We start from the raw sequence: 24,862 nt of genomic DNA on the forward strand, positions 1-24,862 counted from the left end.
GTACGACCTTGGGAACCTGCAAAGGAAGAAACCAACAACAGTCTGAGGTCATCAGTTTCAAGTGTATTATAATCAATTCTTTGTTGGCCAGAGAACAGAAGAACTAGGGTGTGGTCTCAGTAACACAAATCTTAACAAATCAGTTGCTATGGTTTGAACATGTCCCCCAGAACTCATGCACTGGAAATTCGGTCCCCAGTACAGCAGTGTTGGAGAAAGGACCTAATGTGAAGGATCTGGGTGACAACAGCTTTGCTCAAATGAGCAAATTGAAGCCAGTGTAAAGGGCTCTTGCTGAAGACTCAGCAGTTAAGAGCACCAAAAGGATAGGTAACTGCTATCTAGTTACAGAAAATCCAGTGCCTTCTGTTGCTAGCTGTTGCTACTTTTTCCCACCCTTTACCCTTCCCCACTCCACCCCATTTCACCCTCTATCTCTAGGCAGGAGAGAAAGAAAGACAAAGGTGAGAGATTTGAACAAGATTACTAAGAAGTTGCAAACAATCTACCACCCACCTCGCCTCCCAGGGCCCTTGCATTTACAGACACACTGAAAATTCCCAGAATCCCAAACATCACACAATCACAAAAACTGTCTGCAGCTGGCAAAACCACGCTCTGCTAGAGCATGAGGCAAATCATAGTCAGCTGATGCAAAGCTGGTCCCTGAATCTGGGATTAAAACAAAAAACATTATTCTTAAAATATCTCTCTCTCTCTCTCTCTCTCTCTCTCTCTCTCTCTCTCTCTCTCTGTCTGTCTGTCTGTGTGTGTGTGTGTGTGTGTGTGTGTGTGTGTGTGTTTTAAAGAAACACAAATTCCAGAATTCTCACTATAGCCTTCTTCTGGCCTCCTAGGGAATTGCAAGCACATGCCACACAGACATGCATACAGTCAAGACATTCACACACAAAATGTTAATATCTTTACAAAGGCTCTTGGGAGCAGATCCTCCTCTTGTAATTCCAGTCCCTCTGATGTGTGAAGACATGACAGTCAGATCTTCACTAGAGCTCTTGACATTAGACTCTTCAGCCTGCAGGGAGCCAATAAATTCTGGTCCTCACAAATTACCTCATCTGTAGTTCCCAGCACAAGACAGATCTGCTGCCTAGGTGTCCACCTCCCTTCTGCAATGAAATCTCAGGCCTGACTTAACTGTGTCATAGAGAAAATCAAATGCAGTGGGTGGGAAATGCATGTCCATATGTATCAAAGGTTGATACAATGTGTCCTGGCTTGCCCTGGGGCTCTAAGGGCTGCCTTAGGTGGCTATTGCCAGGGATTCCTAAATAATAAAATTATATACATAATTGTGTTTTTATGACACATATGTATGTTGTTTTACAGTCTTTACTTTTTCAAAGTATATAACCGTCAATTGATTCCTAACCTATAATAGAACAAAAAACCAATTCCCATCTCTTTTCCTGAAGATGACAAAAAAAATCACTTGGGTTCAAAACAACTTGATTACACAAGTCAGTGATGGATTGAAGTGTGTGTGCCTGAAAGTTGTGTGTTCTGAAGACTTTATTTCACCTGATTATTTACTTTGATGGGGAAATGAGTATGTGTGTCAGGGTTTTACTGTGTAGCCTGACTGGCCTGGAACTTGCTATGTAGTCCGGGATGGCTTCAAACTTACAGCTATCCTCCTGCCTCTCTCTCCTGGGTGCCAGAATTATAGGACTATGCCACCATGCCCAGCTTGCACATTTTCTTAAGATGGTCTTGTTTTGGTTTTCTTTTCTGACAGTACTAGTGATTCCCTGGGTTCCGCGTGTGCCAGACACATCTTCTGCTGCTGGGCCACATCTGAAGCCATTGAACCTACAATGTTAGACATATCAAATATGTAGCAGTAAGTGGGAATATTTAAAAAGGCCTTGGCCACACAAATTGTGGTGGTTTGAACATGCTTGACCCAGGGAGTGGCGCTATTAGGAAGTGTGTCCTTGTTGGAAGAAGTGTGGTGCTGCGGGCTTGGGCTTTAAGACTCTTGTTCTAACTGCCTGGAAGCCAGTATTCTAGCAGCCTTCATTCAGATGAAGATGTAGTACTCTCAGCTCCTGCACCATGCCTGCCTGGATGCTGCCCTGCTCCCACCTTGATAATAATGGACTGAACCTCTGAACCTGTGAGCCAGCCTCAATTAGATACCGTCCTTATGAGAGTTGTCTTGGTCATGGTGTCTTGCTTGTCACAGCAGGAAAACCCTAACTAAGACACAACACGTGAATAATAAAAGCCAGGGGTCCCATTCACTCACTGCGCACACCCAAAAGCCTGCAAAGGCTCTCCCAGAAGAGAACCCCACACCTGCGAGACCAGGAGGAGAACCCGCATCTGGCCGTCCTGTTCCATGCACCACCCCAGGACTCATTTAACCAGTGAGCAGAGAGCAAGCTTGAGTTGGCATCTGAGCTTCCTTTGCCCAGCAGAGGAAATGTCAAAGCAAACTGTTAAAGCAACAGAAAACAAGATAGAGGGGAAGCAACGGAAAGTGGTTTCTCTTCGTGCCCAGAGAAGGGCACCTGGGGAATGTGGTTTTGCCGTGGGCTCTGTGGCTGTTGTTAAATTTTCTGCCCGTTCCTTTCTCTTCTTTGGAGGCTACAGACCAATCTGAGAACTGCTCTGTGGCACACCCTCTGGCATCCTTCCAGATCCTCGCTAAAGAAACTGGTTCTTTCTTAACTGCACTTATCTTTCTGAAGAGAAAACTAATTGGTGGCAGGAATCTCTGGAGGGGATGACTTTAATTTTTACAGCATAATTAAAGACTGGCTGGGTTGTTCAGAGCACAATGAAATCAACTTTACAACGTTCTGCCAAATGAGACCTGCGTTTCAGTAAGGTGTTCCTCCACCTCAGATATCGCAGTGATTTTCTTTGTGTTGTTTGCTCCTTGTGAAAATACACTGCCCAGGCTGCACAGCTATGTCTCAGCCGAGTTTCTTCTAGTAAGAGACAAACTTTCTAGTTTGCAATCAAGCCATCGTGCATATGTGGAACCAGTGAGCTGCTCTTACCATGGCATAGCATCCGTCCGTTGCCAAGATTAACACGTCGATGGGAGAGGTGTGATTGGCGACACAGATGCCTCCCTTCTGAGGTCTGTACTGCCTGCAGTGAAAACAATGGTAAGCACCATGCCTCGGGAAACACTCACTCGTTTACAGAAACAGCACTCACAGACTTGCCTTATTTAAGATGCATAGGCTCTATGTACCTAAAAATATCTTAACATTATCCCCAAGGTACATGGCTGGGTGAGGGACTATGACTTTCTTTCTATAACTCACGTTTTACTTATGAATTACTTTTGATTTATGTCGATGGCTCAGTGATATTATGTTGTTGAGACAGGATCTCTTGGAGCCCAGGATGGCCTCAAACAGGCCATGTAGCTGAGACTGGCCTTGAACACCTGACTCTTGCCTGGGCCTCCCAGGTGCCAGGATTACAGTGTCGGACACCATACACAACCAATTTTTTAAAAAATGTAAGGAGCTCTTTGTTGATAAATACCTGGACAAACCAAATGACAAAATGTTCCTCTCCTATAAAGGAGACAGAAAGACTCGGTCAGGCTGAAAAGAGCCTGCTCGAGAACTTTTACAATTATGGTGTTGCCGGGCAGGGTGGCTGGAGTCTGCAATCTCAGCACTTAGGAGGCCAAGGGAAGAGGATCACCACAAGCTGGAAGCTAGCCTGTGCTACTTAATGAGCTCCAAGACAGCCAGGGCTACGTATTACCTCCAAAAGAATAATAATAATGACAATGAATTAAGATAAAAATAATGCAAAGCAATCATAATCAATTTAATTTAGCAGATGACTTTGCCTAAGCTACTTGTATATTCCACTTGGGGCAAAAAGAACAGAATTGAGTATGTTATCTTAAGAACCAGGTAGAGAACTTTAGAAACAGGGAGACTAAGTGTGGACAAGTCTTCAGCCTCTGCTGAAGCAAACCCCAGGACTGCTGACAGCAGCATCTTCTAAAAAGACAGAACCACCCTTAGCAACCAGAGTTTCCTCTGCTCATCTCTCCAATAAGATAGCAGTGCCCACAGCCCAGGAATCGCCCACGAGGAAGCACACCCCATTCAACCTCGCTGTCTACAAACACTACTCGGCGTTAACATTTCTATTCCGTCTGAAAGCACTAGGCTTTGTTATGTCTGAGACTCCTGAAAAGGCACGGTGAGCACAGAATAAGCTCTCAGATCCGTGTGCTGCTTCCCCACCTCCTCCCAGCCCTTGTCGCCCCCTGTGGGATCTGTCTGAAGCAGGGCAGCCATGGACCAGACACCCACTTGTTGTGGTAATGGACGGTTCCAGACAGGGACCGAACACAGATCCTGCAGCAGGTCAGGTGCACCAGTTCACTCAGCCAGTTCTTGAGGCTGAAGGAGAAAGAAAAAGTGTTATTCTCTCTAAGAAACACAGGGAGAGCTTCGGTGTGCCCTTCAGGACAGTCCTGCGTTCTGCTACACTGAAGCGGTTTGATGCTTGCCAGCTCAGTAGATGCATTTGCTATGAAAGGCCCAAAGTACACCAAGGGAATTAGACAGAATTCTAGTAGAAACTAGCTTCTGCCCTACTGGACTATAAGAAAGTCCACACCAAAGGCAAATGAATTTTTCTTGGTCTCAGTCTTACAGGCTGTCAGTGACTGAGCTCTCTCACTCCCCCTGGGTCCCTCACTCCACTTTCTTTTATCCCTTCATTTCTCCTTTGAAAAAATACTTCCAATTTGAACCAAAGTATGACAAAAATTCAAATAAAGGCTACGAAGATGAAGTAAGAATTCTCATAAGTTGCTTTAGACCATAAAATTAATGAGAAGCCTACAAACACTAGCTTTATGGATACAGCTAGGGAAAGAAGACAGAAGAAGATGGTAGGAGACAGGTCACCTGCTGTCTGGAAGCTGGCCAACCAGCGTGGTTCCTATAATCAGCAAGCTGATTCCAATGAAAGCCAGGGTCACCCTGAAAGAGAAAAGAAATGTTACCACAAACATTCGCCACATAGTAGTACTAGAGCCTAAAAAGGTCACTCGTTGGCATGGAAACTGCAGAGCATTATGGTGCCCTGTGCAGCCAGGAAAGGGGTTGGTTAATCTACAACGATCTACAGGATCCCGTGGATTGTTCTCTGACACATTTTGATAGGAAGATGAAAAGATGGCAGGTTCTAATAATTCTTACATGGGGACACATGCTGGTAATCTCAGCACTCGGGAGGCAAAAAGGCAGGAGGGCGTTTGAGATCATTCTCGGCTGTAGAGCAAGTGCCAAGGCCATCCTGGGCTACGTGAGAGACTGTCTCAAGAAAAAAAAAATCAAATAAACAAAACAAATGAAAGCTTCTATATTTCCTTCCCGAATGTCAGTGGACAATCCTGTGCATCTTCAGGCTTTGGCAGCACTGGGTTAAGGTTCTAGCAATAGTATATATGGAGTCCTGAACTTCACTGTTTATCATGGCTGCAATAATTCCCAAAAGGCAGCCTAAGCCCCCCATCCCCGCCTCATTTCTCTCTCTCACGGGGGGGGGAGGGAGAGAGAGAGAGAGTTGTGAATGTACATCTTCATTGTGCAATGTTAAAGATGTAGACAGCTAACACTTTACAGCATGATGTGACGGTGTTTCTTAAGTGGCAGGAGGTGGGATCCATTCCATAATGCTCTTGAGAAGCCATTAAATGCAGGATGAAAAGGAAATCTAAACTGAATGCCCCATCGAAGCAGACAGGTGACTTACCTCAGAGGTAGCAGGAAGCAGTAACGCACTAGAACGCCCAGCACCCACACCATGGTGAGCTTCGGACTGATGTAATGGAAGTTGACGTTGGTTCTTGTGAGGAGGTTCCATGATACTAGCTCCTCGGAAGAGAACCTCTGGGTCACTTCATCCTCCACAATGGCTTCCAATCCCTTCTTGGAGAAATAAAACACATCAGAGAGCTCGAAGTCCCTTCCTCGAAGACCAGAGAGCCCTTTTTCCATGGGTGACTCATCTCTTTGGATAATACCTTAAAAGAAAGCATCGGGACATGAGAAAATGTCATAGGAGCAAAAAGCAATTGACCAAAGTGACAATGTTAACTTCACGGAATACAGAAAACAGGCTTAGTGAGTGACGTAGAGGTGTTAGAGCAGCAGTCACAGTGGGAAGAGATGAAGCCACAGCATCTCCTCAGACAGCCTCCACCCAGTGACTTCATAGAAATTACTTAGTGTGAGTCTGGGGTATGTGCTCGGTGATAGAATGCTAGCCTGGCATGTATAAAGCTCTGAGAATCAGTCAGATATGGCAGTTCGTGCCTTTTATACAGGCACTCAGGAAGCAGAGGCAGACAGATCTCTATCTATGGGTTTGAGGCTAGCCTGGTCTACGAAGTGAATTCCAGGCCAGCCAGAGCTACATGAGATCCTCTCTCAAAGCAAAACCACAAGCTGTTTCAGAAAAATAAGCTCAGCACAACTGGATTGATAGGAGCAACTGCATCAATAAATAGCCGCTTTAGTAAATAGATACTTTAAAAGATACTTTGTTAAATAGATACTTTGTGTCTGTGATAAAGTCTGGTGACTCTCACCACTCTAGTATCTCCCTTATGTAAAATGGAATGACTTGCAGCTGGTTTTAAAAGTGACTCTCCAGGAAAGGACTAAAGAGTTCTGCTGAAGACTAGTAATCCCACCCTTAGGACGTTTCCTAAGAGATGTAAGGAAGACATTCACTGCAGCACTCTACCCAGACAGTAATGTACGACGCCTGTTAGACTCTAGTATCAGTGAAGAAAAGACAAGAGCTTAAACATATCTAAAGCAATGAAATATATTTATGTAGGAAAAAACATCACAAGGAAGAAACCATGGTTCTCTTTGGGCAGTGGCATTAGATTTTCTTCTCTACTAAGACTATTTTCAATAAGGAAAATAATTGAAGTTTAAAAAGTCAAGAGTTTATCAGAAATGGGGACACTGAGATGTTTCTCTTTCTTTTTGATTTTCTGAAGGAATAACAGCAGGAGGCACTGGGGGAGTGTGCCGAGCCCTGGAAGTCCTTGGTGTATGCGTACTGCTGGCATGGCAGGGACGCCAATATCAGGGACGCCAGTGTCACAGACCTGTGGACACTGGTGAAGCCTTCCTGGACTGATGCTCAGAGGATGACAAAGCATTTCTCTGCCCAAGTGATGGTCAATGTGTGCAAATATTGGCAACCACTTCCTCTTCCCAGAGGACGGCAACCTGAGATTGACTAGAGACTCACTACCAAGATTAGCTAACTCCTTCTTGCGCTGCACAGACTAACCAATGCCCTGGGGTTCCCTGTTGTTGACTAGTAGCTTCCCTTCAGCCTCTTTTATATAATGAAAAGAAAACATTTTTACTTTCTTTATAGGGCTAATGCTTTGGAATCTAAGAGGAGGAGAGAAGGAAGGGAGGGAGAAGGGAGAGGGAGGCAAAATATGTATGTGGTTTTATATAATTGTTCTTATCTAATAACTTGATTATAACAATAAAGTTAATCAAAATAATTAGAACAATAAAGAAAGCTCCTGAATATGCATTGGGCTGTCTTTTTTTTTTTTTTTTTTTTTTTTTTTTTTTAGGTAGATCAAATCTTTCTTGCATTTAATTGGTGCCCATAGCTGATCCAATTGTCCCTACCAAGTCACCCTCTTGCTCCACAGCTCGGCAATACACTCAGGCAGAGCACTCTATCCAAGTAGTGGCCAATGCTTGGCAGTGCCACAGTTTCATTATTTAGCAATATATAGATTTCTTAAACATCTACCAAGGGAGGAAAGTACAAGCTATTCAGTAAATCTCTGAATGAAATACACCAGGGACAGAAGATATACCTCCTAGAATATCCTTTCTCAGAAAGGCCAAAAATGAGCTAACACAACTCTGGAGTTGATTGTGTAACTGAGCTAAAGGAGACGAGCCCTGCCAAGCTCTCCAGACCCACACACCTGATATGCGGTATTTTCTGCCAACTCTGATAAAATGTAACACAATTCTATAGGTAGTTTTAGTTAAGCATCATTTAAAAGTACATATGTGGAGAGTGGTAATGGCACAAAATCAACAAAGAATGGATTTCTAGAATATGCTAAGATGTGCAAAATAAAATCAGCAAGAAAATGAACTTCAAAGCTCAATGGGAGAAAAGACTGAGAACGTAGTAAGAATGTAGGTTTCGGCTCAGTGCTCTGAAAGATGTTCAGCTCCACTACACCAGAGTGGGGTCAATTCCACCACCATACCACAATACCAAGTGCTCTGAGAACAGGAACAGAAGGAATACGAGTCGTATAACTGTGTAACTGTGCTGGGAAACAATCCAGCATTGGGACGAAGAACCAAACATCCAGATTATGACTCAGGGATTCCACTCAGAAGACCTATTATAAAACACAAAATTCATAGAAAGGCTGTGTGGCTTTGCCACCCCATCCAGACTTACTAACCGCCTCCCTTCTGCCACATTTGCTTTGCTGTTCTAGCTCCGTGTGTAAAAATAACTCTTTCTGGCCCGCTTAGAATAAGTTGTACACACAGGTTCCTTATCTCCCAGCAGACATTTCTCCAGGACACGTCACCAGAACAAATGTGTCACTGTCAAAGAGCTTGGCACTAATGCAAGGCTGGTGCCTAATCTTCCTGGCTCAGATTTTCACAATGTCCCAAGAAGATGCTTTAAACCAACTTCTTTCTGATCCCAGATTCAACCTGAGCTCCAACAGTACATTAATATGTCAAATCTTTAGCAACCTTAAACACATAAGCCTCCTGCGTCTCTCTCGGGGTGCTGTTTCGTTTGTTGACCAGGATGTTGAACACATGCATAACACACCAGATATGGAAATATATAAAATCACAACAGGAAAATTAAGTCGTTTGTATTGTGAGACAGCAGCTGCCATCTAAGGTGTGACACCCATAGACCACACAATGTCTGCAGGTGAAGTCTATTGTTAAGTAGGTGCTAAAAGGGGCTATCACTCAAATCACATCTCTTCCTTCCTGACATACGGTTAACCACTGCAGGTCAAACCTACGCCTAAAAAAAAACCCTAACGTAATCAATTTACAGTGAAAAACTATGTGTCAGACATCAAATTAGAGGTTAGAAAAATGGAAATATTTCTTTGAGTACTAATAAGTATCCTAGAAGGAGACCAAAATTCACCACTCATATGTGCACATAAAATTAATTCTTACACTATCATTAAGCAAACCAGGAGTTGGTGGAGAGATGGCTCAGTACCTAAGTACAGCGGCTGCTCTACTAGAGAAGATCTAGGTTTCATTTCCAGCACCCACAGGCACCTTACAAGCATCTATATATAACTCCTTCCAGGGGATCTGACTCTGTTCTGGCCTCCAAAGGGACTAGGCACACCCATAATAAAGACATACACACAGGTGAAACTCTTATACACATAAAATAATAATAATAATACTTTTTAAAGAAAGTATTTTTAACCAATTAATCCTGACATTTCAGACCCCACACTCCATAGATTGATTCTATCTGTCACAGATTGATTCTAGGAAATTTTTCCTTTAATTTTACCACTCAGTTTCAGAAAATAAAGCCATGAATATTTCAACTTTGTCCTTATACCAAATGCTCAGGCTGAGCCAACAGAGACCATGCTTGGATAAAAAGAAAGCTAGAGCTAGCTCTGTGTCTAATGCAAGAGATTGATTGCACAAGCTGCCCGTGGCCTTCTGCCTTTAACAAGTCATGGCTACATAAATAACACCACCTGTGAAAGGCCTGTAGCAATGGAGGCAGAAGCTAAAAACCATCTTACCCATAATTAACTCTAAATTAGCTGAGTGAACTTTTGGAATAACTACCCAGATATAAATCACAGTAGTGCTCCGTCCTCTGATTATAAAGGGAACTTTCTGAGCAACTAATTAAGAAAATCGGGCCTACTGCTGCCCCAAAGAGGACTAGGTAATTAACACACAAGTAGACCCTTAACCTACCAACATCTCGAAGGTCAGAAGCCCATTATTCCAATCACTCTCTCACTGAAACCTTGGTTGATTAAGAAGTCAACTCGGGCTGGAGAGACGGCTCAGTGGTTAAGAGCACTAGTTGCTCTTGCAGAGGACCTGAGTTCAAATCCCAGCAACCACATGGTGGCTCACAACCATCTGTAATGGGATCTGATGCCCTCTTCTGATGTCTGATCCTTAGCATCACAGAAAAGTCCACAGAACAGACACCAATACCTAGTGGCTCTCGCTGTAGCTCCAGTCTTGGGAGAGCCGATGCTGCCTTCTTGCCTCCTTGGGTACCAGTGGTACGCCAACATGCAGGCATAGCATAAATACGCATAAGGTTAAAACTGTAGCAAGTAGAAGTGGAGGCTCCTTTCTGCAAGCCCAGCAACTCTGAGGTGGGTGGGGTTTAACTGCATTCTCGGCTGGCAAGGGAGGTAAGTAAGCAAACGTTACCCGAGACCCTGTCTCGAAAAAAAATTTTAAAGTAGGCAATCTCCTATTCTAACACTGTTTCTGTGAAAATATTTAAAAGTAAATCTGGTATTAGGGAGAGTGTCCCGTTTCTTAATCAAGATCAGTGTTTCTCAGCCTGGGAGTTGTGACTCCTTGGCTTCACCTAAGACCATTGGAAACACTGATATTTACATTACAATTCTTTTTTTTTTAACATTTATTTACTTATTTTATGTATATAGGTACACTGTTGCCCTTTTCAGACACACCAGAAGAGGGCATCAGATCCCATTACAGATGGTTGTGAGCCACCATGTGGTTGCTGGGAATTGAACTCGTGACCTGAAGAAGAGCAGTCAGTGCTCTTAACCGCTGAGCCATCTCTCCAGCCCTTAAGTTACAGTTCTTCACAGTAGCAAAATTAAAGTGACAAAGTAACAACAAAAATAATGTTATGGTTGGGTCACCACAGCATAAGGAGCTGTATTAAAGGGTCACAGCATTAGGAAGGCTGAGAACCACTGCTCTAGATGACAGAAAATTATCCTTGGAAATACAATAATATATTGTGCGTTTGTAATTTCAGACTCTTTCCTACATATGCTGTTCTTCTTTTTCACTCCAATTATGGAGCAAAGAGGAGTTTAACCACGCAAAAACCAACTACAAATCCCAAAGCCCTTTTCCTGGTATGACAGTGTCCCTCCCTACAAAAACCTAGCTTCCTTCTGACCCACAGATATGCTCGGCCTGATTTTAGACAGACTGAGAGAAAACCGTTACCCTGCACAGCTGTGTTTTAGAGTTGGGGAGGAAGATGAAATCCTGCTGGGATTAAAGAACAGAAAAGTACTTAATGCCAAGGGAGTGGCTGGACCGATATCTGGTGACTTATCCTTGATCTTATCATTCTCCTGGTTGTCAGTTGCCCTGGACATTGGTGTATGACTCACCGCACCAGCTACACAGGCAAGTAGCAGACCCCAGTCCACCTTGTCCCGCCCCTTTTCACAGTGATTCAGCAGTAACACGGCAAAGCTAGGCCCCAGACTCACCACACCCAAAGTGTCCCCTGGGCCACCAGTCAAGTCTCACCCTCAGGGCTTGGTTAGTTAGGCACCCGGCTCTGCTAGCCTCTCAGTGACGCTTGGAGTTTCTGGTAATCACTCTTTCCCAAATACTTTTCTTTTTTTAATCTGCTTGAATGTTGTGGATTTAGTTGAGTGTCATACTGCTGTGATTGTAGTTATTTGATTTGTCTGAGAGGGCATCTCATATCCCAGGCTGACCTTGAATGAATGTATTTATGTAGCTGAGGATGAGCCTCTTCCTGATCGTCCTGCCTCCAGCCTTGCCCCTGAGATCACAGACATGAGCCACCCTTGAGGCTTATACAGTGCTGGGAACTGGACCCAGTTTTCTGTGCACCTAGGCCATGATTGTGTAGGTGACTGTGAAACCAAAAGATGTCCAGACCCCTAAAGCCGAGGTCACAGTTGTAAGCTGTCTGATGTGGGTGCTGGGAACTGAACTCTGTCCTCTGACCAAGCAGTTAAGTACTCCCCAAACTGCTGAGTCATCATCTCTCCAGCCCAGGACGGGCTTATGTGTAAAAACAGAACTTAGTGTAAATTCTAAACTTTCCAGGCCCTTATATGCTTGATTTACAGTTAATTTGAGTTTTAAGAATAATTAACACACCAAGTATGGCGGGAGGCTGACACCTAAAAAGGAAGACTCCAGCCCTGTCTCAAATCAAAACACAAATACTTTCCCAAGAAAACCACAGTTAAAATGACATATGAAACAAATTCCCAAATTCTTGATGAGTGTTCTAGTGAGTCTGTGCTAACATCCCAGAGGATCATTGGCCCGTTCTAATAAAGCTGAACGGTTACTTGCTTATCCCACGGCTAAAAGATTTGCCAGGATTTCTGTACAGCAACACTCTCAGCAGCTCTGTTCCTAACGGTTAAAAACCAAAAATAACCCAAATGACAATCAACAGATCCACAAATAAACTATCAGTGTTGTGTAAAGGAATATATCACAAAAGATGTTTTTTAAAAACTGCTTTATACAATAAAAGAAAGCCTGCAACTAGGCTTCAGGATGGGGAGCACCCCAGGGGCACGGGCTGGCTGGACAGAGAGCACACTGGGTAAGGGCTGGAAAGAGTGTTATAAAGGCACAACTTCCCACATTACCCAAATCTTAAATCTTAACCATGAGTGCCAGATCTTTGCGTAAGCTATAAGAGCCATTAACAACAGCCTGCTTCAGATTAAAAAAAAAAAAAAAAAAAAATCCTTACTATCTTCACTTCTAGGAAAGCTGATAGACATCTATTATTCTTGAAAGGAAAAATATACACAAGAGAATCTGCGGGCAGAGGGAAGAGTGGGAGAGAAAACAGCCTATTTATCTCCTGGCTGGGCTTCATTTCACTCTTTCCTAGAATGTTCCTAGCCTGTGCGCATTCCTTCCAGTAATTGAGTACTTGTCTGACAGGCAGGAAGGAGGCGAAAGGCTCTGTTTCCAACGGGAGGGAGATGTGGAAAATAAGAGAGAGGGCAGGAGGAAGAAAGGGAAGGAGGGCGGGATGGAGGGAGGGAGGAGGGGAGGTGAGGAGATGGAGGAGGGAAGTGAGAAGGTAGGAGGGGGGAGGAGGGAAGATGAGAGAAGGAAGGAGAGGAAGAAGGAAGGTGGGAGGGAGGAGGAGAGGAAGGAATATGGGAGAAGGGAAAGGGGAGGAGGGAGGAAGGAGGGGAGGAGAGAAAGAGGAGGAGGGAAAGAGGAGGAGGGAGGAGGAGGAAGGAGGACTCCCCCACTTCAGCTTTCACTGCAGTGCTCCCAAAGGTGTATCTGCAGTGCTACCTTCTTGCCCGAGGCTTCTCGCTGCTCATGTTCAAGTCCCTATACCTTCAGGAATGGCTCCAGCCCCACTGTGCCTCTACTTGCCCCACCATCTCCCCATTTAACCATGCTTCTATAACACTTTCAGAGTCGTGAGATCAGCACACCTGAAGAACTGGCGGCTGAGCCTATCCATCAATTCTGTCCATTCGGGAAACAACATAACCAGAATATCCAGCTTCAACTCCTTCCACACCCACATCCCGCTCCAGCCAAATTGTCAGCTCCGGAGCATCAACCATCCCCTGGGCTCCGCCTCTCCTGCCTCTGCTCAATTGCTCCTCCCTCATACCCTTTCCCTCAGGTCAGTAAGAGCTATCACACCAACAGAACACCACATCTGTGTTTGCTTTGAGATTAGACCCCCCCCCCCATTATGGAACATGATCTTAACCAATTACATAAGCAAAGAAAAAAAAGCAGGTAGGGAGGTAGAGGCAGGTGGGTCTCTATGACTCCAGGGTCAATATAGTCTACAAAGGGAATTATAAGACAACCAGCATTATACAGTGAGTCTGAAAAAAAAAATGTCAGGATGGATCAGTGGTTATGACTGTTCTTCCAGAGGTCCAGAGTTCAATTCCCAGCAACCCCATGGTGGCTCACAACCCTCTGTAATGGGATCTGATGTCCTCTTCTAGTGTGTCTGAAGGCAGCAACAGTGTACTTACATACATAAAGTAAATAAATCCTTTTTTTTTAAAGTCCTATCAATTGAAATATGACTCCAAAATTTCAAAACTCAAATTGATTGATTAAAGGAGGTAACAGGTGTGTGTTTGTTGCATAGAAAGCTGGACAATCTATGATTTGAAAGCCTACTGGCAGCACATGGAGATCCTGTGGGCTGGGTCAACGTAAGCAAGATTACAAGTACACACTGATTTAGATACATGGGCTCAAGCACACAAGCTGATGTGAGTCAGCAGAAATGAGGAAGTTAACTCAGTCAAGCAGATCTGTGCCATCGTCACTGGAGAGGCAGGAAGAGGAAGGGATGAAACACTGATGGTGTCACATTCTGTCGGGGGACGGATGTTGTGATCTGTGCTGTGTCTGTTGAGACTCAGAGTCCCATGTAGATAGGGCTGGCTTTGAACTCACAGAGATCTGCCTGCTTCTGCTGTCCAATTACTGGGATGAAAGGCGTGCACCACCATAATTCATAACTTGAATTACTTTTTGTAGTCAAGCAAGTACCGAGAATGTGTCTCCTTTACTCCGACTCAACCTCTTATCTCTCAGTACCTCTCTCTCTTCCCACAACTTTTTCATCTGAGAGAAAACTGAAACTGTACCTCAGTGGTACTAGTGTGCAGCCTATGCAAGGGCCTAAGTTTAGCATGCTCCTCCAAACCCAAGAGAGCATCATGGGCTGTAAGGGGGGGTACCATCATCACTATGGTTTGAAAAATAATGTCATTTGCTACTGTAACCAAAGTAAGTTAACTTTTTATAAAGGCCAAAGTCCCGTTCTTCTATGATGTCATCACCACACGGTATGGTGTTCAACAGACTGAAATATGAAAGGGCCAGAGTGTGTCACTGTTACCCCTCACGCACCCCAGCATCCTGCTGTTGAAGGTGTTCCCCAGGTGAAGGGAGCAGGTTCAAGCTGCAGGTAGCAGGAGCTCAGGAGCAATCAGCTCATCCCACAGGCTGTGCGCCCTACTCTCTCCTCTTGATATTGTTCATCCACATCTCAAGGAATGCGGGAGGGGGGCTTTTGAAAATGGAATAGTCTAGGCAGTCAATATTCCCCGTTAGCTAATCTAAGTTCTGGACCAAACTTTGAGAGAGACATGCTGGGGAACCGTGCATCTGACCTAGGAAAGCGAGTGACCCTTTCTCCCACTACTTTGATATTACCACACAAACAAATGGGAAGGACCCTGCCTGAGGTTCACCCCTCACCAGGCCATCCACACATCACTGGCTTCTTCCCACCGTAACATGTGTTCTTTCCCCTTTACGGCCTTGGGATACGGTCTTTTGAACCAGAAGCTCCCCGTTTCTGATAGGTTCACTAGCTAGTGATCTCAGAATCTGCCTGTCTCTCTTCTCTCCCAGTGGCAGACTGGAGAAGTCACTCACTCACAGCTTTAACCCACCATGCCACAGGCGCCTCCAGACACCCATCTACATAATTTTATTCTATTTGCCCTTCTTTCTGTAAACTAACACATACTCATGGACAATTATTTCCCTAGTTTAAAATCTCCTCACCTTAATCCCAATTCATTTCTATAAGGCAAGTTCAACATCTATTTGTCTGTCCAAGATGATGTCATCTCATGAAGTACTCAAGAAGTGTCTTTCTCAATTAATTGTGTGTATACATCTCTGAAATTCAATAACACATTGCCTGGCTCTCATTAATACTTAGGTAGTGGTCACCACCCCACACTGAAGCTGAGTTATGTAAACACACACACACCCAACAGCGCCACAGTGCAGGTAAGATTACTAGGTATGTGGAAACAGACATGTGGCAGCCGTGTTTCTCGGTGAGGGATGGCTCAAGCAACCTATTATTGAAAGTCTGAACCTACAAGCTCTGGAGGTTAGAACAGCCTTCATCAGCATCTTTCTAGGTTCTAGCTTTGCCTTGTTTTTCACCAGTAGCTATTTTTCTTCCTCTGACATTTTGTAGCAAGCTTTTCTTTATCATGTAACCAAGCATCAGTGCCAGAGTATCCGTAAACTCACTGGGGGTTGGGAGGTACTCCTGGTCAAGAGCCTAGAATGCCTGAGTGCTTAGCTAGCATTCCAGCTGAGTCAGCTCAATCACCTGGCTAAGTCACACCTAGGCGGGCTCCTCTTAAACCATGCGAAAGGGATGAGGTAATTTTCCCTTTAATGAGATCCTGTCTTTTCCTTCCCTGAAATCCCACCATTACAGACCACACAGCCACAAACTGTTTCTGAGTTCCGACTCAGAAAGGGACAACTTTTCCTTTTTTCTCCTTCCTTCTTCCTTCCATCTTTCTTCCAGATACTGGCCTGAACCCAAGTATGTTTTTTTCTCTGATGTACACTGCTGTTGGCCATCAGACAAGAGTGCTGCTAAGCATCTCACAAGTAGGAGACTGCTCCCCACAACAAAAGATTACCCAGTCTCCCAGTCTTAAACATCTATAGTGTGGAAGTTCACAAGCCCCTAAGTAATACACTTACATCAACAACGGCTTTGTTTCTCTGGTTTAAATTCTAGACAGCAATGAGGCTATAGAAAGGTGTGTTTGGCAGGAGGCAAACCCCTGAGACAGGTACCTAGTTTCCATTGCTATGAGACTGCCTATGCCATTTATCAGATCTCTTATTCCAAAAGGGCCAGGAGTTGGTGTCTCAGTGGGGAAAGACATGTGTGAGGCTAGGGACTGAACCCAGGACTGCATGCACACTGGGCAAGTATTCTACCCCATGAGCCACATCCCAAGCCAGCTTCACATACCTTTACAGGAAAAATTAAATTTGTACCTTACTGTCTTGAAGTATTTATCATTTCCATACATATATTCATCATACTCAGTGATAAATTTTATCGTGTGTGTGTGTGTGTGTGTGTGTGTGTGTGTGTGTGTGTGTGTTTATGTTGCTGGGCATAGTAGCAACACCCTTAATCCCAGGCTGATCTATATTGTGAGTTCCAAGACAACCAGGGCAACACAGGAAAAAAAAAAAAAAAAAAAAAAAAAACACGGTTTCTCACATGCTAAGCAAGCACTCTACCACTGATTAATGGTTGATACAGGAGGGCCCAGTCCACCATGAATGGCACTGTCTCTGGGCAAGTAGTCCTGGGTTTTATAGAGGAGCAAGCAGGTAGTAATCATCCTAACCATGTGGAGTTCATTGCTCCCGTTCCTGCCTCTAGATTGAGAAAGGAGGAATAGAATATGAGTGCTCTTAACCTCTGAGCCATCTCTCCTGTCTCCTAAGTTTTTGTTTGTTTGTTGAGACAAGGTCTCCTATAGTCCTGTGCAGAGGAATTTTAATCCAGCAACATGGCTGCTCTGGCAAGGAATCATATCTAAAGACCTGAGTCTGTGTGACCCAACTGGAAGGACACACCTTTTATTCCTCTGGCTGGAACATAGACATGCCCTGAGTATACACCTTTAATCTCAAACATTGAGGGTAAAGTTAGTTTGTAGAAGGAAGCAGCCATTTTGGAAGTGACGTCTAATTGAGGGGCAAGAGAAAATCTTGATAGAATGAGTCAGACATAGGGTACACCATCTCTCAGCTGAAAGACAGGAAAGCGGCAACTTAAGAGCAGCTGGAGAGATGGCTCAGTGGTTAAGAGCACTGACTGCTCTTCCAGAGGTCTTGAGTTCAATTCCCAGCAACCACATGGTGGCTCACAACCATCTGTAATGGGATCCGTTGCCCTCTTCTGGAGTGTCTGAAGATAAAATATATGAGCCAGAGGCAGGGTCTCACTATGGATCCCTTGCTGACTTGAAACTCACTTTGTAGCCCAGGCTGGCCTGAGACTCAGAGATCCTCCTGACTCTGACCCCCAAGTGCTGAGATTAAATGCCCTGTGGGATGTAGAACTCTCAGCTCCTCCCGCACCATGCCTGCCTGGACACTGCCATGCTCTCACCTTGATGATGATGGACTGAACCTCTGAACCTGTAAGCCAGCCCCACTTAAATGTTGTCCTTTATAAGAGTTGCCTTGGTCATGGTGTCTGTTCACAGCAGTAAAACCCTAACTAAGACACTATAGAACGACTGAATAGCTTTCCCCCAAATAAAACAAACGAAACTCATTCACATTTCTGTTGCCCATGTATTATTCCACATTCCCTGTGAACTTAATAGACTATTAGTATAACATAACCAATGTTTATAGTCTACCAATATGGTTTCATCACATACCTCCTAGAAAGAATCCAGATGGAAAAATCAGAAGGAAACATTAGGGAACCTGCAAACTGTCTGGAGCAGCTCTGCACCGTATTAGATTCACCTGAGCGCTCTGGTCTTGCTGAGGGCTTAGGTGAGCAGAGGCTGTGTGGGTCTAAAGTGCAAACAGAACTGTAGCAGTGAGCTGAACTGAGCTTAGGCTAGGTAAACCCAAATTTTCCCGCCAGAGGGAGCCTTGGAGGTCACATGCATTTCTCTCAGGTGTGGGTGTCACAGTGCTGAGGAAGGCCAGAAGCAGGTTCAGGGGCAGGGCCATATGACTGTCCCAGCTCAGCACAGCACTTGTGTGACTCACCCTCAGATCACTGCCCTTCCCTCATGCCAGCTGACTCTGGGTTGGTAACCATTCTAGTACTCTGGTGTCATAATACACTTAGTATAATTCACCTGCTGCCACTAAAAACCTCACAAGAATTTACACTTAATGCAAAAAAAAAAAAAAAAAAAAAAAAAAAAGACCAATTCAAGCCTAACAGTGGACTGTCATCAATCAAGTCCCCAGAGTGAAGCCAGCCGTGAGGTGGCACACACCTTTAACCCCAGCACTCAGATGGCAGAGGCAAGTGGATCTGAGGCCAGCCTGGTCTGCATAGAGTGCCAAGCCATCCAGATAGAGTGCCAAGCCGTCCAGGATATACAGAGAGACCCTATCTTTATATTTAAAAGTAATAATAATAATGTTCCCCACGTCTTAAAAGTCTTCACTTTTCATAACAAGTTAAAATGAAAGGTCCTAACATCTCAGGAAATCCCAGAGGTCCTGGGCCAAAGTGACAGAAAGGAACACAGGAGCTGTTGGTATCCCTCCTGCCTCGCCCTTCCTCCTCCTCGGTGTGTCTGTGGAATGCTTGCGATCCCCAAAGGAATAAGAGGGAGGGAGTAGTTATATTCCCAGCAACCGAAGCGGAACGGAGGTCCCTACTCACAAGCATATCTGAGACCAATCAAGGCCGCTATCTTCTACAGCCAACAAGAGAATGAATGTGGCTAAAGACAGAAAAAAAAAATTACTTCTCCATGAAGACAGTATTTTCCTAGGTTCACTTGCAGACGAAATGTAATACAAAAGGCCAGTGCAGAGGCCTGATGTGTTATGAAGTATGTGCTTCATTAAGTAAAAAAGCAGAAGGAACCCGTGAATGTGCAGAGCATCGTTATCATCCCTGCTGGCCGATCAGCACCTCTGTGTCACTCAGAGGCATATCAACTGTCATGCCGCCCGGCGCCCCAGGCCTCTGTGACCCTTGCCTGAGCTGGCTGGCTACCCATTGCCTTGCACTTCTGTTGGCTTCCGGACAGAGACATGATGCTCTGCAGACGGAAGATTGCGCCAGCCAAGTATACGAGAGCTCAGAGTGTTTCGTCACCTTCTACTCTCTGTCTAGGATTGTGACACTATTTCCCCCAATGACTCCAAACACAGGAGGGATCAACAGGGCCACATACCCCATGAGTGCAGGGTCAGAAGTGGGACCAAGGTCCACAGCATGTGGCCGTGGATTAACACGGATTAATGCACAGAAGGAGGCTCTTACATTGCCTGTGGCTTATTCACCTTTCTAAACACCTGTCACAGTGGCCTAATGGATGACATCTCCAGATACCACATTTTAATGAACTTAGGATCCCATGACGAGTTTAGATATCGATGTTCGATACCTTTGAAAGTTTATTCTGATTCCCCAGGCTAAAGCCATTCTGATTTAAATATGGCAAATTTCATAGGTGTTAGCCTTACTCTAAATTATGACACGTTTTTCTCCCACTCTTTCCTTTGGTGGTCTTATGTAGCCCAGGCTGGCCTCAAACTCTAGTCAAGGATTACCTTGAACATCGGTTCCTTCTGCCTCTCTCATTCTGAGTGCTTGGGATCACAATGTATACACTTCCTCTAGTGTGGTGCTGGGAATCATGGGTGCCAGGCAAGCCCTCTACCAAGTAAGATCCGCAGCTCCCAACAGCAGACAGTTCCTCATGCACAACCTTTCAGACAACAAATTTCTTCTTACAAAGTACCCAGCCACTTGACCAGTTTTAATACTAAATCAGAGGGGCAAGATTTTTCTACATTTTTTATTATATTAAGAAAAAACTGTAACTGGAAACAAAAGTAAGTCATTCAAAATGTGCGATGGCTTAGGCTCCTTTGAGAAGTAGGTGTAGCATCTGGAACCACTGCCTGGGCCAACTCTAAGCCATCTATTGGAGAAGAATTTTAATCCAGAAACATGGCTGTTCTGGTGAGGAATCCACCATATCCGAAGACCTTCTTACGTCTGTGTGATCAAGCTGGAGTGACCCAGCTTTAGTCTCTTGGGCTGGAAAAAGACACACCTTTAGTGCACACATTTAATCCTGAATCAGGGCGACATCTAATTGAGGCGCAAAATGACAAATCAGAGAAAGATTTGACAGAATGTTAGAAATAGGATATGCCCAACCCTGTGGAGAACAAACAGAAATGAGGCAACTTAAGAGAGGAGGAGGAGAAGGAGACTGTACTGATTTACCAGTACAATTATACAGAAACTGAAGACAGAACAAGCCAGAGAGTGCAAAGGAGCCAGAAGATTAGGACAGACCGAGATAGCTTGAGGCCAAGCAGAGCAGTTCAATGAGAAGCCGAGAGAGGGTAGATTGACTCCAACAGCTTGGAGAGGAGTTTAAGCCTGTTAGCTGGCGTTCAGAAAGACCACAAATGCTAAACTTACTCAGCAGTAAACCTCAGAGATGACAACCACATCTGGTGAACAAAGCTACTTTTACAGTCTATAATGTTGGAATTGAAGGATATAGTTGTACCATGAAGACAAAGAGGACAAGGGACCCCACAGGCCTTCCATACCACTTGCTCCAGTCTCCTGCGTATGCAGAACTGACCCAGCACCAGCTAGGCACAAGTCAGAAGCCATGAGTAGGTAGTAAACACCTCCAACAGGGGGAAGAGGGAGGGAGGGAGGAAAGAAGGAAGGAGAAGGAAGGGAAAAGGGAAGGAGGGAGGGAGCAAAGCAAGGAAGGAAGGAGGAAGGAGACACTTCCGTTGTGCTTAGGCAGGCTTACTAAGTGGAAGAGGGTGTGTGCTGTACCTGACAGGATTGTCTTTATACTTCTGGGCCTTGTAACCTTAGAGGTGAGCTAAAGTGCATCATCACACACGAGCAGCACACTGGAGGGGAACACAAAACTCTGCACCTTAGAGACAGCCATCCCAGCCCTTGGGATCCCATCCAATGCCAAGAGTTAAAGACAGCAGGCTGGATCAAATACTCTGTCCTCGGAGAGGACAGGGGGCAGGTAAACACTGAAAAGTTCAGCCTTTTGATTAATCTAGTGATCCATTTCTTCCTTGTTGCTTGCTCACTGCTATAAAATTTGAATCCAGTGTCTGAATTCTCACTCCAACTAAAATGGTTTCTTCAGAGACATAAACAAGCAAGGCCTGGTTTTGAACCCACTTCTACTAGGAGCTAAAGAAGTGTCCTGTGTTACATGGGCAAAGGAAGATTGTAGTCAAGTACCTCAGAACAGCATTTACTAAAACTCAATCTCTCTCTCCCTTCCTCCCTCCCTTTCTCTCTCTTCTTTCTTCCCTCCCTCTAATTGTTTAAACACAGTTCGAGCTAGCCTTGGATCAGCTATGTAGCCAAGGTTGCCATCAAACATGCCATCCTCCCCCTCAGCCTCCAGAGTTCTGAGATTACAAGCACCCCGCTGTTGGGATTCTGTAAACCCCACCTCTCAGTTACCTAGCAACGGCCAGGTATACCCCACCCCTCAATTACCCAGCAGTGGCCAGGTATGCTCCGCCCCAGTGACCTGACATTATAAAAAGAGCTGCTTGACCCCTCCTCTCTCTCTTGGCCTCTCCTGCCCTTGTGCTCTCGCAGCCTTGCTCTCCCCTTTCCCTTCCCCCCTCTGTCCCACGTGCTCATGGCCGGCCTCTACTCCTCTACTTCTCTCTCTCTCTCTCAGCCTCTACCACCCTCTTAACTCTCCCATGACTTGAATAAACTCTATTCCGTACTATACCATTGTGTGACTGGTCCCTCAGGGAAGGGATTCCCAACATGGACCCCCCAGAGGCATCCCCCTTGCCCCCAGGCCTCGCCACACCTCCATGGGCCATATGCCCCCCACTCTCTTCATCCTTCCCCTAACATTGGTGCCGTGACTCGGATCGTTATCCTTTCACAACATTGGTGCCCCGTCATCTTTTCCTTACACCCGCCATGCCCAGCTAACATTACTTTATTAAGAGGCTTTTCCAGACCTTTGTCACCATACAATAGTCCCTTCCAGAGGAAGGGACAGTATATAACTCCAGAGGAAGGGACAGTATAATGCCTCCAGATGTTTTTTCCCTGGAGAATCTGCTTATTGTTATTGGGAAATTGGGGTGCAGCAGATTTAACTTAGGGTTTCACATACTTGAAGTCTATATTCTACCAGTGAGATACAATCCTTTCAAGAAAAGAGTCGTGGGTTTTTTTGTGACCAGGTTTCTCTCTATAGCCCTGGCTGTCCTGGACTTCTCTCTGTAGACCAGGCTGGCCTCAAACTCTGAGATCCACCTGCCTTCCTCCTAAACCCTGGGATCAAAGGCATGCACCTCCACTCAGCTTACTTCCTTATTATTTTTCCTAATATTTTTCATTATGTGTCAATATGTGGTATGTGCACATGAGCGGGCCAGAGGTTTCAGCTCTCCCTTGAGCTACAGTTACAGGCTGTGAGCCACCCAGCATGAGTGCTGGGAACCACATTCGGATCATCTACTTGGTCTGAACCACTGAGCCATCTCTCCAGCCTGTACTCCTGTTTCTTAGCACCTCAGCATTACCAATTAGCATTCAGCAGTAAACCGTATCGGAAAGAACATACTTTGAGAACCTCTGGTTAGAACGCCAACTTCTAACTCCCAGGACTCGGATTAGCCTCCACTGTGGCTTAGGTGGAAAAGTCTCAGCACTTGGAAGGCAGAGGCAGGCCAGTCTGAGTTCAAGACCAACCTGTTCTACAGAGAGAGTTCTAGGAAAGCCAGGGCTACACAGAGAAACCCTGTCTCGGAAAAAACCATAATAGTAGTAGTAGTAGTAGTAGTAGTAGTAGTAGTAGTAGTAGTAGTAGTAGTAGTAACTGGTATTTTCAAGGTAACAAAAATTCTAATGTAAATATTAGAAAGCTCAAACAATAATAATATATGTATAAACCATCAAGATTCTAAGTGTGAATAATTAAGATGGTCATGTAATCTACAGTAACTGGAAAATGTAACAGAAACGATAATCCCCCCCCCAAAAAAAAACAACATACACAAAACCAAATAAACCAAATAAGTAGTTAGTTCATGAGCACTGCAGGAGGCGAACCGCGCAGTGAATATATGTAAATGAACTGGAGTTCATTTACATATAAATGAACAGGAGTCCTTTAACAAAGTACACATTGCCAGTCTGTACCCTTTTTCATTCTCGACTTCTTTAAAGCTGTGAACATCCTCTTGAAATGCAGTCTTTGGAAATAAACTAATACGTGAAAGAACACACAGGAGCTAACACGTACTGCCCAACCCTCTTAATAATAACCCTATCTGAACCCAGGCAGCTACTGTATTGTGAACAAAATTATGAATAACCAGAGGCATACGGAAGACATCACTGATTGTATATGCCACCTGACTTGGGTGGCTCTAAACAATCCAGTGTATGGACAAGGAAGGGAAGACTTACCCACAGAAGCTGAGTTTTTAAGAACTGACTCCTTAGGGGCTCCTTTCTCAATTCGTAATGTGGCCCACTGTTCAAAACAAGAAGCATTCATTAAAACTCTTTCACAGACACATGTAAACACTGAAACATACAAGACAGCCATGAACTTAAACACCAAGGCTGGGCGCTGTCTGAATTAGGGAGAGACGGACCCCAGGCAATCTCTGATCTACACTACTGCTGGTGGAAAACTAAGTTTCACATTTTAAGTTTCAATTACTGTGCTTAATCTATAAAACAAAAACATCTCTAACCTATAAACCCCACTTACTTAGGGACAGAGGATCCGGTAAATAGCTGGGAGCTATTGTCATGTAAAATACTGAGCCAGGTGTTTTCACTTCCATAAACAAGCTTGGTTGCCCCAACTGCACAGGATGTGCTTGGTCACACGTAGGCTACAGGTCACATGCTCAAAGTTTGTGGTAGTCTTATTCTTGCCCAGTGGGATTAACACTGGTCATTTGGATGCTGTCCCTGATGATGCCCTAGTAAATACATTAGTTACTCTTCAAGACAGCTGTGAAGCATGTCTCAGGAAAGAACAGCAGATTATGGCTCCAACAATGTCTGGGCTGGGAAGAGCCAACCAAACAGAAACCAACCAAACCAAACCAGAAAAGGGGGAGGGCTGGGGTATCTATAGACGCCTTAAATGCTGTATTGAAATCAGAGGTGGTGGCACTCGCCTTTAGTCTCAGCTCTTGGAGGCAGAGACAAGATATCTTGTGAG

The 24,862-nt window shown here is 44.7% G+C and overlaps 1 protein-coding gene across 3 annotated transcripts in view; it reads right to left on the reverse strand.

Annotated features, from left to right (window-relative positions):
- Nucleotides 1-24,862, reverse strand: part of GPAT3 (glycerol-3-phosphate acyltransferase 3) — a 42,839-nt gene that overhangs the window by 9,974 nt on the left and 8,003 nt on the right. For all 3 annotated transcript variants that reach the window (XM_080924971.1, XM_080924969.1, XM_080924970.1), the window contains 5 exons: nt 24,091-24,157; nt 5,776-6,046; nt 4,926-5,000; nt 4,323-4,412; nt 3,033-3,126 (listed from right to left, as the gene is read on the reverse strand). In XM_080924971.1, the coding sequence (XP_080781097.1) occupies nt 3,033-3,126; nt 4,323-4,412; nt 4,926-5,000; nt 5,776-6,046; nt 24,091-24,157 (597 nt within the window). The remainder of the gene's footprint in view (nt 1-3,032; nt 3,127-4,322; nt 4,413-4,925; nt 5,001-5,775; nt 6,047-24,090; nt 24,158-24,862) is intronic.

Source organism: Micromys minutus, assembly GCF_963924665.1.
Source record: "Micromys minutus genome assembly, chromosome: 11".
Classification (NCBI taxonomy): domain Eukaryota; kingdom Metazoa; phylum Chordata; class Mammalia; order Rodentia; family Muridae; genus Micromys; species Micromys minutus.